Below are 16,552 nucleotides of genomic sequence, written 5' to 3'. Positions count from 1 at the left end.
ATGTTAGTTTATGGCAATATCAACGCAGAAAATGTCAGATAGACCCCTCTTAAAGTACCGTATGTAAAACAATAGTTCAATGTAATCCACTTCTTGTTCACCTGTAAAATATGCAGTATATAACCAAAAGCTTTGCACCCACTAAAACGACCCTTTCAAAGTTAACTATGGCAACTGCATCTTATGTCAACAGAAATTCTGGCCAGCCTTGCAACGCCTCTAGACGGTAGACTATTGGCTCGCTAGAGCACCAAACGAGTTCAGTGGATATAGCAAAGACGTCCATCAATAATGTAGCGCAGCGTACCTTTGAAAGATCCTTTGAAACTGGCAGGTGAGCGTTGCTGTCCGGTTTGACGGTGGAGGTAGGCGTGTGCGCTGCGTGTCGAGGAGAGCTATTTTTTATCGTTGTGATATGAACGGTTGACAAAAATGTTGGGCATTTTTTTTGTTTTCGGTGATCATCACACCTGTGCACCCGCTACTCCGCAGGGTATTTATTGAAAATCATTAGTGTGAGTGAAAAGGTTAAAAACGAAACCGTCTTTGGATCCGTTCATCTTCAATTTTATAAACTTGTGTAAGATTTCATTTGAAGCCATTTACATTTTAATGTTTGTTATAATTCCAATGTACAGTACCAGTCAAACGTTTGGACACATTTGGGGAAATGTGTCCAAACTTTTGATATATTATTGATATATTATTATGCAGGAAACATATTATTATGCAGGAATTTTCAACAGGAAAAAAAGTTTGACTATACTTTACTGCAAACTGTACGATAATTTACAGTGTATAGGACTGCCGCCAGACTTAAGGTCATGCATGCCTTAATGCTCACTGGAAACATATGTGGTCATACATCCTGCTAATCAGTCACACATTTTCAGGAGACCCTCAGGATAAATGGAGCTGATGGGATCCACGCTAACGGCCACATATGCCCGTCCCAAAACCAGTCACTTCCTCCCCGCCATCTCCACCATGGCGTCCAGCTACCGCGGCCACCAACCCGCCCTGGCCATGAGCCACAGTGCCAACCAGCCCTGGAGGACCAACACCTACTACAGGACAGGGAGTGCCATCCCCACCTTCTCCTCCCTCCAGAGGGATAACCTCGACCTGGTCCGGGCCAACACCACCTTCTACCCATCCAACAGGTCTGCCTTGACCACTCGCTACACCCCAAACGACTGGCACATGTCCAACCAGAGCAACTACAGGGAGTCGGAGTCTTCCAGAAACAGCGCGGAGAGACTGAGGAAGGACACCATCAGGCTTATGCAGGATAAGGAGCAGTTGACCCGACGCACGCAGGAGACCACCAGCAGGAACATCGGCGAACGCCTCAACGACATCGTCTTCTGGCGGTCGGAGTTGCACCACGAGATCGACAACATGGTGAGCGAGATAGCGGCCCTCACCGAGGTGAAGAGGAGGCTGGAGAGAGCGCTGGCCGAGACGGAGGGACCGCTCCAGGTAACAGAGAGTGTGTGTGTGTTTGTGTGTGTGTGTTGTGTGTGTTTGCCGGTGGGAATTTGAGTGTGACGAAAATGACAGCGTTAGAAACAGTGGTATTTCACACTTCTTTGAATCTCCACACTTGCACATGGCAAGCCCACAGCTGTTCGAGTGCTCTTTGGATCACTACGAACAGTGTGCCTGTGGTGACATGGTTTCTCTGAGGGGGTCTGAATGCAGCCTCACACAGCCTTAGAACTCCCGTTTCGAATGAGGTCGCTTGGTTACCAAGAAACCCTCCACAGAAAGCACTACAAGTGCTTTGGGGCGTAAAGTAGTGTCAACTTGATCTGGCTGGAGTTCTAGTGACTTGAATGGGCCGATAGGTGAGATCAGGTAGCGGCACAATGCTCTCTAAAGGTAATGTAAACCTAGGAGTGGAATTAATACAGTGATCAATCACACTGGTTCTATTGAAACATTATTGAGAGGTTTTGAAAGGTTTTCCATGAATTAAAGCATCAGTGATGATTCAAGGTAAGGTGTACGTGGGGACAGGAATGCTGAATGTAGAATTCATCACGGCAAATCTATTTGATAGTTTAAAGGTCTGCTATCAATTACAGGTATCTCAGGAGTGCTTATACCACAGGGAGAAGAGGATGTCCATCGACCTGGTGCATGATGGCGTGGAGAAAGATCTCATCAGGGTACAGCTGTCAAAGCCACCACAAAACAATGACAGTTGCTCAACAAAAAATCTGTTGTTGTTTTTTTCTCAATCTACTTTTTTTTCTCAACTCAACCAGGAAGTAGAGGTCATCAAGTCATGCCAGGAGAGGATGAGACGCCACCTGGACAGAGCCGTCGCTCAGCTGGCGTGAGTTGGCTTGTTTGTACCCAAAGGCCACAACTATCCCGGCATAACCAACAACAACTACAGACTCTTCCTTTGTGCTGGTCGACTCTTCCCAGGTCGAACCGAGCGTCCCAACACGAGCTGGAGAGAGACCTCAACGACAAGGTGACCGCCCAGAGGATAGACGACAGGTGCCACCATCTTAGGAACACGTCGGATGGCATCGGCTACTACAGGGGGATCGACAGACTGGACCCCTCGTGAGTCTGGTGTCTTACACCAAGTGTGCGCTGTCCAAAATGTACTCGTGTGACACTGTTCCGCCCCTGAAATATTCGAAAATCAATTGTGTGATGACGCCCCTTTAGCTGATGATGATGATGATTTTATTTGACCATTTTGATATAAAAACATGAACAGCATTCTGTCACACATAAAAATACATAAAATAGCCAGGGATAGACACAAAAAAGCCCGAAGGCTTATTTCCATTGTGGTCCCTGTACACAAAACATACACAAAATATACACATACATAAAAAATCACACACACAACAATGAGCTCAGGCTATGAAGTAAAGGAGAAGCATCATTCGATATGCGCCCCGCTCTTTTGACTTCTCAGGCTGTCCTTGCCCGACTCGTGGTCCAAGTTCACGGACGACAACCTTCTCCACTCCCAAAGCCAGCGTGTGGCCTCACACAAGCTCCGGGATGAGATTGAGGTACTGATGAACGCCACGTCCAGTGAGATGTGGAACCAGTTCAACAAGGTCAACATAGCCTTCACCGGCCGCATGTCGGAGACGTCGGACGCCAAGAACAGCCTTCAGACCCATCTGGCCAAGGTGACCGAGGTCTCCTGTTCTGCTTCGACCCTTCTCTGGGCAGTCCTGTTCAATTCACACTGAGGTGCAGACATTGCAACTTGCTGTAGACTTTCGTAGCTATACTGTGTGTATGTAAATAGTGTAATCGTCTCCCAGCTTAGGCTAGTTCTAACAGTCCTAAAATCAACCCAAGAGGAGTGCCTTGTTAACGCTATGGTGTGTTTGTTCAAGTTAAAGAGGCCTATAAAATCCCCCTGATTTATCAATTGTTTTATGGGTGAGTATGACATTCTCTGAGTTACACAAGATGTTGAGCAGGTACTGTAGCTTTGCTCTTGAACTAAAAGATAAACATGTAGCTAACATTATGTCTGTCTGTTAAGTACAGATATAAACTGAAGGAGCATGTGAGTGTTTGGATTGGCCTCACTCTTCATCTTCACACCCATCCGCCCTAGCAGGCTAAATTCAGCCCCTTCCACCGTAATTGTGTTAGGGAAAAAAGCATGCTAACTCACAGAACACTGCCTCTGCTCCATTCAAAAGTAAGCTATCTTTCCTGATAAGGATGGTTCAACAGTTCCCATTGGTTTTCTGAGGATGGTGAACAAGAGCACGGTAGAGAGAAGAACTTTCTGGAACAAAAACCACCTCTGTGTTGACTAAACAGTGTTTTCAAAAGAAAAAAGGCCCAAAATAGATGCCTCTCTCACTGCCCGTCCCATTATCTACTGTATACAGATACATACCCCGGGACTGAACAGTGGGTCCCATTGTTCCAAGGGTTAATTGGAGATGGCAGGGTGAATCTACCTCAGCTGTTGTGTGCGCTTATCCTCCGACAGCAGCTGTTATGTGAAGCACACGGTCTTTAATAAAGATCCATCACCCACGGTTGAGTGGCCGGGTGATTCTGGGGAATTACGTTAGGTTCAATGTGTTGGGCTGGGGCGTGCTCTGTGTGTTGCTGAACAGTGTTAAACCCGCTTGACCTCGCCGCACCGTCAGCTCTGCGAACGCCTCGGAATGCACGGCGACTGAAGTTTTTCACTTTTCCACAAGCGCCGCGCGAGTCCACAGAGCCTGTATTGCTTTCTCTTTCGTACCCCCGACGCCAAACTCTTTTGACGTTTCAGAATGCTGTCCGGGTCAGTCGTTTTCCTAATCCCATTTTCCCAGGACCTTCTCACCGCGCCCTGCTTTTCATGTGTCCCTGTGCAGACCCTCCAGGAGATCTTCCAGACGGAGATGCTGATTGAGTCCCTGAAGAAGGCGCTGAGAGACAAGGAGAACCCCCTGAGGGTGGCCCAGACCAGGCTGGAGGAGAGGACACGGAGGCCTAACGTGGAACTCTGCAGAGACAACCCCCATCACAGGTGCACACAACATGTGGAGCCCCTGTCCCAAACACACACACACACACACACACACACACACACACACACTAGGGAGTTTCAACTGCTTCCCATCTTGTTGGAACATCAGCCACAACAATATCAAACTTCGGCACACTACATCCACACTCCCTTTCAAGGTGTCGGTCCAAACTTTGAAATGTCTCCTTTTCTCTTCAGACTGATCAGTGAGGTGAGGGAGATTGAGGACACCATCCACAAGCTGCGCGAGAGGCTGCAGGAGGCAGAGAACACCCTGCAGACGCTGGTCAAGACCAAGGCCACCCTGGAACACGACCTGTCCGTCAAGGCCAACTCCCTCTTCCTGGACCAGGAGAAGTGCATGAGCATGCGCAAAACCTTCCCCAGCATGCCACGCCTGGTGGGCTACACCTAGATATAACTCACCTAGACAGGACCACATAGCCTCCGAGATACAGCTCACCTAGACAGGACCACATAAGCACCCTAGATACAGCTCACTTTGACAGGACCACATGACCACCTAGATATAACTCACCTAGACAGGACCACATAACCTCCAAGATACAGCTCACCTAGACAGGACCACATAAGCACCCTAGATACAGCTCACTTTGACAGGACCACATGACCACCTAGATATAACTCACCTAGACCGGACCACATAACCACATAGATTTAACTCACCCAGACAGGACCACATAACCTTCTAGATACAGCTCGCCTAGACAGGACCACATAACCACCTAGATATGACCTCATAGACAGGTCCATCAACCTTCCAGTGGCTTGAGGGACAAAACAATGATATCACAACACTTGAATTCATGAAGTTAGTTTGAAAACTGTGACTGTTTGTCTGAGGAAGTGTTGCACTGGTAGCCTGGTTGGCAAAATCAGAATGAACATTTATTCATACAACAGCCTGAGGTTTGGAAAACATGGCAGCTGATAAGGATTAGATTACAAGAACATCATATCATTACAGTGGGAGCCACCATGGCATCATTTGCTAAATCAAATAAATAAAGTACTTGTTTGACGTGTAATATTTACAAGTGCCGTTGATGAAGGATAAATGAAACATGTACAGTACACTAAAACACAAAAACACTTTAACTGAGAGGATAGAGTCTATGGCAGGTTTTCTGACCAAGTATGGGTATCTGGCCTGATAAGTGCTCTGCATAGCTATCACTGAATTATGTTCTAGAAATCCAGATATTTATCCCTAAAGCAATAACGTCAAGGCTATTACAGAGATACAGTTTCAAAGACAAACACAGTAAGTCACCAACGCCTGAAAAGACAAACACACGTCCAAGGCCTTCGATGGATTCCCTCACTTCTCCTGCGGGCCACAAACAGGGGAGGACGCGTCAGTCTGGCAGAAGGATTCATAAAAGGCCAACTTTGCAGGTTTTTTTTTTTTGCATCCCGCTCCTGTATGTCCCTCCTCCGCAACCCCTCCCCCCTCGCCCACCTGCCAATAACCACACCTCTCCTCGCTGTGACCGAGTGCGCCGAGACGGTAAACGGTCAGCCAGGTGGGTGTCCCTTGGTGCCTCCGCTCCTCCTACTCCGCTCCTCCTTCACTTTGGGCCCGCCGGGTGGAGCAGATGTGACGCGTTGGGGCCAAGAGTCATCTGCAAACAAACAGATGGTGTTAGCTCCCTGGGCTGGAGCAAGAGGGAGGTTGCATGCAAACAGGTGTTTGAGGAGCTACTCTCGACCGTCAGTGTAAACTGACCCCCTTCCCCCCTTGTCACCTCTTGGAGAGGGGAGGGGGAATGTTGACGTTGGATTTGAGGGATTGGACGTGAGTCGGCCCTCCTGGAGTTCCCTCTCTGGCACAGCATCACACAGGACTCACCACTGTCTTGACATGTGTGTATGTTGCACATGCTGAATGGCCTTCATCTGTGAAACAAATGTGATTTCATGGTATGCTACCTTTCACCTCGCTGAAGCATGTGTAGAATAATGTTTTATGCTTCACCTATCCATTGTCCATCTCCCTTGTCGTCGTCCCCCACTTCCCTACATACCTTCCCTGCCCTTCTTCCTAAAGTCATCATTAGCATTTGGGGCAGGGAAGGCTTGTCGTGTGTGGCTAATGCACATGTTAGAGTGCACCACACACAGATAAGCACAGAGAATATCGACTTCCTTTTCACGCTTGAGCAAAACATACGAGTCACACACGCACAACCCCTCCCTGCCACTTCCCCCTTCTGGCCTCCGATACGACCTTTGGTTCCGTAAAGGAATGTTCATCTTGCTCAAGTTAAGAATTACGTTTTTATTAACCAGTCTTGTAGGCTCTTTACAACCGTAAAGTTGGAATGTGAGTTTGAGATGACTGGTGGTGTTTACATTCTGATAAGGTAAGGAAGTTGAGGAATGAGGAGGAAACTGGGAGTGTCAGGATTGAAATAAAATAACATTAAATCTTAGTTTGATTCACAATATCGTATCACTCTCTCTTTATCGGGGCATTCCGGATATCGTATCACTCTCTTTATCGGGGCATTCCGGATATCGTATCACTCTCTTTATCGGGGCATTCCGGATATCGTCGAGTAGGAGGAGGTTTCAGTCACCCTGTGACAAATCCAAATGAGGGATCTGGGAAGCAGGCTTGGGGCTAAGCTGTGGGGCTTATCCACAGACCCATTCATCTTCACTGTTCATAACCCAAATATCCAGTATTTCACAGTTTAACTGGGTTAAAGTATGAAAAAGTCTCCTGAATCTCTGATGTGATTCCTATAAAATAGGTGGAGGGGGTCTATAAATGATCAAATAGGTTTATCACTCGAGGAAGACCTCTGTGTGTGGGTGTGTGTGTGTGTGTCTGTCGGTGTGTTTGTTCAGGAGAGACGTACTTTGATTTAGGTGTACTATTTTACGAGTGTATGCTAACCCGCGATTCCTCTTAGCTGCCTACCCTCACCTACTCTCTCTCTCTCACACACACACACACACACACACACACACACACAGTCACACGATTTCACACACATAGCTGGTGTATTTCCATACTGCTGTTCAAACAGTGTGGCGCTTGACTGCGACCTTCAGGGGCAAATACATTGTGGGAGGGTCCACTGTTCCCACCCTCCAGTCTGTGTATCTGTTTGCCCCCCCCCCCCCCCCCCCCCCCCCAACACACACAGCCTGCCTCTCTCCCCCAGTCCCCAAACACATTCCTGGGACCCACCGCTGCACTCACAGGCCCCCCATTGTCTGCCTGTGCATCACAAGACTCCTGTCTCTCATCGCCCGGTGATTAGACGTAGTGACAGATGGGCACGGAGATGAGACTTTCCCTCTCGCTCTCTCTCGCTCTCTCTCTCTTCACCGCAACCTTCTTGCTCTTTGTCTCTCTTTTTCTTTGTCTCGCACTCTCGCTCTCTCTCTTCTTCTCCCCCTCACCAGTGGGGTAGCTTCAAGGCTTAGTTACTGATGCAGGGTGTCTTTTTTGGACTGCACACAACAACCTACCCCCCCTGCCCCCCCGCCCCCCATACAGGGGAATGCTACTCTGGAATGCTCCCCACAGTCCATGCATATTGGCGGTTTATTTTTACCGCCAGCCCTTTTTATAGATGCCCGGTAGTTCATCTGCTGCATGTTTGAGACATACCACTCTGCAGATCTGATGGTCAGTTTGTAAGGGAGCAACACAAGTACTCAGCCCCCACCATGTCAGGGCATGGATCGGAGGTTGGACACCACAACACAGAGGCTATATGAGGACCATCTATACCGTTTAGGAAATTGTTAAATGTATGGAAAGAGGTTCAAGGGTTTATAAGATACTGAAAGTGTTGGGCTGCTTGCACACACATGAAACAGTCATTAAGTAAGTAAGACTTTATTTATATAGCGCATTTCATACAAGAATTGTAGCTCAAAGTGCTTTACATAAAATCAATAAAAACAATAATAACAATAATACAAGTGATAAAAGTCATAATTAAAATAGCAACGATAATATAACTAATACAAGTAGTAAAACCCTTCTGAGAAAAAATTACGTAAATGCTTCGGTAAAAAGGTAGGTTTTAAGCTGTCTTTTAAAAATGTCTAGCGTGGTTGCTTCCCTAATATTTATGGGTAGTTTGTTTCATAGTTTTGGGGCGTAATTAGAAAAGGCCGAATGACCAATCTTCTTATGACTGCTTCTGGTGACCTCTAATAGGCCTGCATTTGATGATCGCACTGTCCGAGCTGGTGCGTAGTTTATAAGGGAGTTAGCAATATAGCTAGGTCCTTGTCCGTGTAGAGCTTTGTATGTGAGGAAAAGGACCTTAAAGTCCATTCTGAAAGTGACAGGGAGCCAGTGTAAAGTAGCTAGGACAGGACAAATGTGTTCTCTCCTTTGAGTTTCGGTTAATAATCGAGCTGCAGAACGAGCTGTAGTCTTTCAGTGGTTGTAGTCTTTCAGTGGTTTCAGTGAACGTTAAGAACGCGAATATTTCTCCAGGCAGGAGTAGCGTCCTGTTGCAGCATCCATGGGAACTGTACTGCCTCTCTGGGGACTTGGCTCGTCGCCAAAATGACTTTTCTCCAGTGTTGTTCTCAAGTGTTCTGTGGCTTTCGCTGGGCCTTCAGGGTACACCGGTGGGCCCCAGAGTACGTCTAGAAGTTCTTGACTTGATGCAAGCCTCGGACATGACATGCATTCTGACCAGTCCTGCAGTGAGAGGGAAAATCAAATGTGTCAGCATCCTGAAATGAAGTCAATAGTCTGTTAATGACGAATATCATATGACATCAGAATGGTGTACGGACACTGCAGATATGGAGTTGGCAGTTCCACGTTGCTGTTACAAACCAGTAGCCAACACCAGAGAGAGGAAACTTGAGGTCAACAGATAAGATGTTCATGACAGTTTCCCGACATAACGGCTTGCTCGGGGGACCCTCATTACTGGTGGTTACCATCCCATCGTTTTGCACAATCGCTTCAGCTCAAACCCAAACTGTCATTCAGCCTCCTAATCGTAATCATCCAGCATGGACACAGGATGGGGCCTTCACCGCTCCAAGGTGACAGGCTGAGGTCTGAGTGGGGCTGCAAACCGGAGACCAGAGATCATTGGCAGCACACAGAGTTGTGTGGCGGAGAGATGGCTAACCTGGGGCGACAGGAGTCGGGAGATTACGCTGTGAGACGGCGTGGCATTCCGGAGTGATCTATATGATTGATCTGTTGCTCTCGCTTTTCGGGGGGGGCGGGGGGGGGGCATATAAACTGGATGATAGGGCCGGTGTGTGTGCGTGAGCATGTGTGTGTGTGTGTGGGGGGGGGTTTCGGGAAAGTCAGTGGTATTTGCTGTGTTTGTGTGTGTGTGTGTGTGTGTGAGTGTTATTTTTGCTGAATCACAGTGTGGGCTGAAGGAGAGTGATGCTCTGCGTTGTATCTCTTCTTCTGTTGTTGATTTATAAACCTGTCACCGAGGGAAACAACAGGAAGTGGGAGACATAAAATGGAAAAGGCTTCGTCTGTAAACCATCTCTCTCATTGTCAGTGACATGCATGCACACAAACATACACTCACACACAAGGCTGTGAGGCACTGCGTTACATGTTATTAGCGTGTCCCGTTGTTTACACTGGCTTCTACTGTGTCAGAAAGAGAGTCATTTCTAGAATCAACCGAGCCCGTGCAGCCTCTCTTCAGCAGCATCACACCCCGTTATGTGGCTTCAAGTGGATTTTGAAGGGCAGCTTTTGACGACATTGTGTCGAATGTCATCAATGTGTGTTCAGGCTGAGAACACTGATTAAAGCCCGATGACAGGGGCGGAGCATTGGGAGTGAGTTTGAACTCACAGAAAGACAAACAGTTCAAAGTAGTTCCCTTGCACTCTCTCAGTACCAGACAATCCATACAAGTCAGTATCTCTGTAGAAGTCTCTCTCTCTCTCTCTCTCTCTCTCTCTCTCTCTCTCTCTCTCTCTCTCTCTCTCTCTCTCTCTCTCTCTCTCTCTCTCTCTCTCTCTCAAGCTTTTTCAGTCTGTTTATTTTACTGCCCACTCTAATGCTATCAAATTTGTGTCCGCTTGCAACCTTGTCCCATACTTTCCTCCCAGACACTGATGCTATCTCCTGCAGACTCATACAAAGCCAGGGTTACTGTGCTCTAACAAGCATCACGCGCTTCCTGTCTCTCTACGTCTGCCCATCTCCATTAGGTGTGTGTGTGTGTGTGTGTGTGTGTGGGATGGGCAGAGACGCTTGAGCATTGTTTCACATCTGGGCTGCTTGGAGAGGCAGGGGAAGAGGGGGGAGGGGGGGGCGTGGCGGCTGTGGCTCAGAAGACGGTGGGCGGGGGTGCCGTCGGAACGATCTCAGAGACCACACAGAGGCTCCGTGCTCCGATGCCTGCTCGTCTGCCCAGCAGTCCCAGGACTCCCAGTGACCGGCTGCACGCTGACCTCCCCGCATCCTCCCCGACCGACGAGGGATCCCGGCTGGACGCACTCCTCCGCCGCACGTCACGGTACACCCACCACCGTAAGCGAACTCTTCCTCTTCTTCGCATCCTGTTGTTCGTTTTGGGATGATGTCTGAAGGCCATGTTGTGGAGTCTTTGCTCTGCCTGGCCTGTAATAGTATGTTACAGTTCAGAGTGAGATTAACCATGGCACAGATGTCTTGGTTCAGTTTTTGGGGGAGTCTGTGTTTGAAATGCTGTTCTTGTTCTTAAGTTGGGAGCAAAATATGTGAACAGCGGACAGTTTTCACGTGGCCCCAGTGACACGGTGTCACCGAGAGGAGTCAGAGATACGTCCCCAGAGTATCTCCGCTCTTCCCGGGAAGAATGTCAAGAGAAAGGGACACCTGCTCAACTCGCGCGCACGCGCCTTGCGGTGCATGTCTCACGGACATGAGACTTGCCATGCCTCTACTGTAACGTGCAAATCATTCACGCAGTCTAAATGACAAAGGTGCAACGGTACACCCCTGCCTAACGGCCATGCGGGGTGCTTCTCCAAAGCTGGCTCGGAGCCGCTGTTTAACAGATGGTGTAAATCTAGCACTTCTGTGAGGTTGGCACCTCCGCCCACCCACCCTCCGCCCGAGTCCGCCTCTCACAAACATTGGCATATATGGGGCGGGGGGCCCGAGGAAGCGCTCAAGCGCCCCCATCTACAGAGAGCTGAGGCGCTGAAACTCTTAAACATCCAGATGGGGTTTTATTAGAGATCCTTTATTTATTTTCCAGGCATAAAAAGGAGACTGTCCACATGTTAATGGGTTCAAAAGTCCATTTAAATGCTCTTCTTAGCCCCAGTGCTAGCCAGGAGAGTTCAAAGTTGTTCCGACCTTCGGTGATCTCTTAACAGAGGACACTATGGTAAGACAGACGTGATACAAAAGCTAAAATGCCATCTGGGTTTTTATAGTCACGCGATACAGCGCCTTAATGGAGAGTCAGACAAAGGAACTCAAGAAGTATCTAGTGTCAAACCTTGCTTCTTTGAGGTACAACAAAACCAGTTTTATTCAAACAATACCATAAAAGAACTATCAATATTGCACACTGTATTCAAGAAATGATTTGCTCAACGCTGCAACGTACCCTGGTTGTACCTAGCATCTCTGGCGCAGCAACAACGGAGGCGGTCGCTCCTTGACATGAAAGCTAAGCAGCAGCTTAAAGGCTGCCACGTTCATGTTGGTGTGGAAACCCTGGTCTGGTCTGGTCTGGCGGTAACCCACTAGGAAGTGGGAGGGGTGGGGCGGAGGGGGGTGACAGGGAAGACATGTTGACAGGGTTATCTGAGGCCTGCCGACCTAGCGGTGCTTCTCCAGTACCCTACTGAAAGCCTACTCGGTGTCTCCTGGGTCATGCTCATACAGCACCCATACAAAGCACCATGGATTCCTTGACAGAGCTGTGAGATTGTGGCGCTGGTGTGCTCCTGTCAGTACTTAGCCTGAAGAATCAGAGCTGGGACTGTCTTATGAGTCTAACACAGACCACAAGGTCCTAACAGCTTAATGTGCAAAATATTTATCCCACACATTCCACTCAGTGTGTTGTTCTTCTTAGCCATGCCGCTACAGGCTGTTCACTCAGGAGATGGAAATGTTGGAAGGGAATGGACTCCCTTTGAAGAAGGTGGGTCATAGTGAGTGTTGACTTCCTGCATGATAAACCTTCCATCTGCTGCTAGGACAAACAGAAACAACGTCATCAATTGGCTTCGAATTTGAAATTTGGATTTTCTTGCTTGCAGATGTAATGAATGCCCACAGAGACTGGAATGACTGGTTCCAAGCGCAGAGCGCAGGGGTATTGATTGGAACGAAAAGGGACAAACCTAAATCTGATACAGGTACAAAATAGGACAGATGTTTTCCAAACGAGACAATACTTGAAAACTGCTTAGTAGGTTTGGTTTGGTGGCAAGCGGCAAACCATACCTACATATACAAAGGACATGGTGTGAATGAACAGGTTAATTAGTGGCAGTAAGTGGCAGAGGGAAAACTGAATCAGCAATCAGTTCTCAGGTGACTGGGTTCTACTGGGAGGGGTGCGTTTCCCAGCCTTGTGGGAAGGTTGCAGAGGAGGGTGCAGAGGAGACCTTACAGCAGACAACACTCCTTTTCACAATGTTATAAACAACCTAGTACACACATGGTGCCTTTTTGGGTGGGCCACAATTCCTCCTGCGACATCAAACGTTTTATAGGAAGCTTATCTTAATCTGCACCTGTACATGTTGTATACGGAGGGTTGAATCATTTCTGAAGAACAAGGCTAGTCCACCCTGACACTCCCCAACCGGAGTGAGTCAGACCAAACAGAGGACAGCCCCAAATACCCTCTCCCACAGGCGCTGCTCAGGACATACCCGTCCGCACTCTCACACATGCTGTGAGTCACGAGGCTGACCGCACCGCTGGCTGCTGGGAAACGACCCCTGGCCCCTCCCACAACAGCATTTGTGTACACCATTGCCCAGACAACGGCAGGAATGATGAGTGACCAAGAGAAAGACAGACCCCGGGTTGGAGCAGGTCCAACATTTCTTCTACTGGACAGAACGGTTGTTTAGATTTACTGATTATACAATGACTTGTGGTTTTGGCACAGTACAACCCACAAGTCAGTATTTTAAGCAATACGTGTAGACCCTCTTAGATATCAGTAGAACGTCATATATCCATCTATTAGTTATTTAGGGCAGGGAATCTAGTACTATGACTACGTTTTTACTTTCTTATCAGTGCCCTAGCTTATGATGAATCTTCAGAAGAGAAACATTATTAAATACCTGGAATTCCATGTCCGTTTTGTGTTTCCATGAGAACCAAACAAAGTGTGGTGAAATTTCATACGTATGAGTAACTTACAGCCGGCTTTCCTGCGTGATTACGCATGCTGTCTCGTGGAGATATATTGGGAACCCTCTGTCTGTCAACGAGGGGGCACTCCCTGACGTAGCGACGCGCGCTGGGCGTTGTCTTTCCATAATGAGAAACTTTATAACAGCAGCGCAAGCCCTGGCATCAATTTAGTGAGCGGGACTTCAGACTGACAGAGGGACTACACGAGGACTGTGTTGGGGAACTTTGGGAAGTTTTGACTGTTCTGCTTATACCTTTTTGGCAGTGTGGAATAACAATCACTCGTAAGTAAGTAAGCATACGTCTTGGTTGTGTACGAAATGTTTATGCAAGATAATATAACTGTCATGTATACACTCTGAATCTGTGGTTTAGTAGCCTATACATATGCATACAATATGTGGTGCTGACTGCTAAAATGAACCGGGCTGTAGTCTATCGGTTGAGCGACTGCGAGCCGCTCACGCTACAGGCTACTGCACAACTTTAAATCCGAAAGAATAGCATTGCATTATTGCTTTTAAGTTATTCCTATACCATCATTGCATTGACGACCTACAAAATTAACTTAACCCTGGATTCTTTTAAAGAAGTGCATGAACCATTTTAACCTGCAGAACCACGATTCGATGTTTTAACCTCTGATTATACAGGGATGGGCGTCCAGCTAAAAAACAGTGCCTTGTTATTTCTGTGATTTCCAATCATGGTTTTGGGGGAGGTAAATTGGTCCATTATTTGGCGAATGTAGGCTGTGTTTTAAATAGGCTTTAATTTAGCGCTTCTGAACTATAGCCTAAACATAATCTAATTTTCCGTTGTGGAAAGAAATTGCATATTTTCAGAACAATTTTAGACATTACAAGACCACTAGAAGTTAATACAGGCTGGACATAAACACTTTTACTTTTAGAACTGTCGTATCTGAGTGGCATTCCACGGTCCAGATAAGATTTCGCAAACGGAGCTGCAAGCGTGTTTGGGAGTGGGTACTACAACGACACACCCATGTCCCACTAATCTGAAACACCGACTCTGCTCTTCATTTATGTCCAGCTCCTCTTGAAAGATGCTGCTGTTACTACTCGGAATCATCATCCTGCATGTTGCAGCCCTGGTTCTGCTGTTCGTGTCAACAATTGTCAGCGTGAGTAAATCATGTAACCAATGTAGACATTGATGCTTATCTCTTATCTCTCTTACCATAAGTCTATGCACACATTTACACAATATGTCAAACATCACAAATACCTGGATTTCAAATGAAACAACAACAATGCGTTTCAATCTCATTTTAAAGTTGACATTTCTCTTTTTCCTAAACTGTGTGTACTCTTTGTTAAAGGTTTGGGCAACTGACAACAAGTACACCTCAGACTTGTGGACTAACTGCACTACTTACGATGGCAGATGTGACCCTGCATCGAGCGGAGGTAAGAGGGTGACCCTGGGTCCTGCTACCAATGTTCCCCTGGCATTCTCCCCAGGATGTGTGAATGGTCGTGGTCTTGTCTGAAAGCATGAACAATAAGGAAAAGCACATTCTGGCCCATATTGTATTCTCACATTCGACTTACGGCACAGTAACCGCCATCAATGTTGAGCTAGCCGTCGAACATCGAGCACAGAGGTAGAGGAGGGCCTGCGCATTGGTACACTGCTGGTCCCCAATGCTACTCTCCTGTTTACCACGCTCTGGTGGGCGTGTCTCGAGTGCTGCGTCGCTAGGCTGCCATCTAGGGTTGAGAATGTGAACCTGCAAGTGAGAGCTCTCATTTCATAGGCTGCCCCTGTATAAATAGTCATGGTGTGATGTCCATATTCAGGCCCGGTGTTGTGGAGTCCATAGTGGAGGGAAAGAGGTTTAGGGAGGTACAGGGTGGGGCGCTGCTGGGTATTTAAAGTGACGTATGTGCGCGTGTTATATGCATGTGTGCTTGTGTGTGTGTGTGTGTGTGTGTGCGCATGCACATGCAGGGGGGACCTTGGGCCACCTGCAGAACATGGTGTGCTGACAGCCCCAGCCACACCCATGTATCAGATTGTACACACCGACAGTTCGTTAGCAGAACGAGAGAGGGAGAGGGAGAGGGAGAGGGAGAGGGAGAGCAGCTGTGGACTGTGAGACAGATTTAGATCCTAACTGCTTGGATGGTGAGAGAAACCAGGCAGCAGCTCACTGTGTCGTTATGTCACCATCCAGGCCCTGCTCTTGAGCTGTGTGTGTACAACATAACGAAGAATGAACTTTGAAAAAAAGCTTTAATATTCACTCAGATTAAAACATATAGTACATTCCTGCTAAAAGAACACTGACATTTGCTTTGTAGTAAAGCGCAGGCATCTGTTTTGTAACCTGTCTTAATCTGTCTTTCAGAACAATAACCTTAAGTGCGTGTACGATTGTCAAACGCTAAGTTATCCCGGTCAAAGCAGTGCAGGAGGTTTGTCAGGCCCCGCTGCAAACTATCAGGCTGTGACCGGTGCATGCTTGGCGATGATGTCATGTGTCTAGAACGAGCTGTCCAGGCCAGAGCCGTGCGCTGTGTCCCTGAGACAGGGCGGTTTGTTTGCCTCGCTCTTATTACACCTCTGCTTACGCACCCTGTGTTCAAGAACGCGCGCTGGCATCAGCGCCGTGGAGGAGG

At 47.7% G+C, this 16,552-nt stretch overlaps 2 protein-coding genes across 3 annotated transcripts in view; both read left to right on the top strand.

Moving 5' to 3' along the window:
* Positions 1-909: 909 nt before the first annotated feature.
* On the top strand, positions 910-5,661 carry tekt3 (tektin 3). Its single transcript, XM_084670610.1, has 7 exons — positions 910-1,482; positions 2,091-2,174; positions 2,274-2,344; positions 2,440-2,583; positions 2,948-3,170; positions 4,374-4,528; positions 4,727-5,661. Exons 1-7 carry the CDS (start codon positions 910-912, stop codon positions 4,941-4,943), a joined length of 1,467 nt encoding a protein of 488 aa, XP_084526736.1. The 3' UTR covers positions 4,944-5,661.
* An 8,373-nt stretch (positions 5,662-14,034) lies between these two features.
* Positions 14,035-16,552, top strand: part of pmp22b (peripheral myelin protein 22b) — a 7,422-nt gene continuing 4,904 nt past the window's right edge. The window contains exons 1-3 of one of the 2 annotated variants that reach the window (XM_084670286.1): positions 14,035-14,188; positions 14,961-15,051; positions 15,250-15,337. In XM_084670286.1, coding sequence (XP_084526412.1) covers positions 14,974-15,051; positions 15,250-15,337 — 166 coding nt within the window. In that variant the 5' untranslated portion in view covers positions 14,035-14,188; positions 14,961-14,973. Of the gene's footprint in view, positions 14,193-14,960; positions 15,052-15,249; positions 15,338-16,552 lie in introns of both variants that reach the window. The other variant, XM_084670284.1, reaches the window with a different exon arrangement.

This window comes from Hypomesus nipponensis, chromosome 13, assembly GCF_054491055.1.
Source record: "Hypomesus nipponensis isolate SF chromosome 13, ASM5449105v1, whole genome shotgun sequence".
NCBI classification, from domain to species: Eukaryota; Metazoa; Chordata; class Actinopteri; order Osmeriformes; family Osmeridae; genus Hypomesus; species Hypomesus nipponensis.
This window is presented reverse-complemented; position numbering and strand designations above follow the sequence as displayed.

Coding starts and splice junctions, on each gene's coding strand:
- tekt3 (XM_084670610.1), top strand. CDS start 910: ATGGAGCTGATGGGATCCACGCTAACGGCCACATATGCCCGTCCCAAA. Junction 2,175..2,273: donor TGGAGAAAGATCTCATCAGG/GTACAGCTGTCA, acceptor CAACTCAACCAG/GAAGTAGAGGTCATCAAGTC. Junction 3,171..4,373: donor TTCAGACCCATCTGGCCAAG/GTGACCGAGGTC, acceptor GTCCCTGTGCAG/ACCCTCCAGGAGATCTTCCA.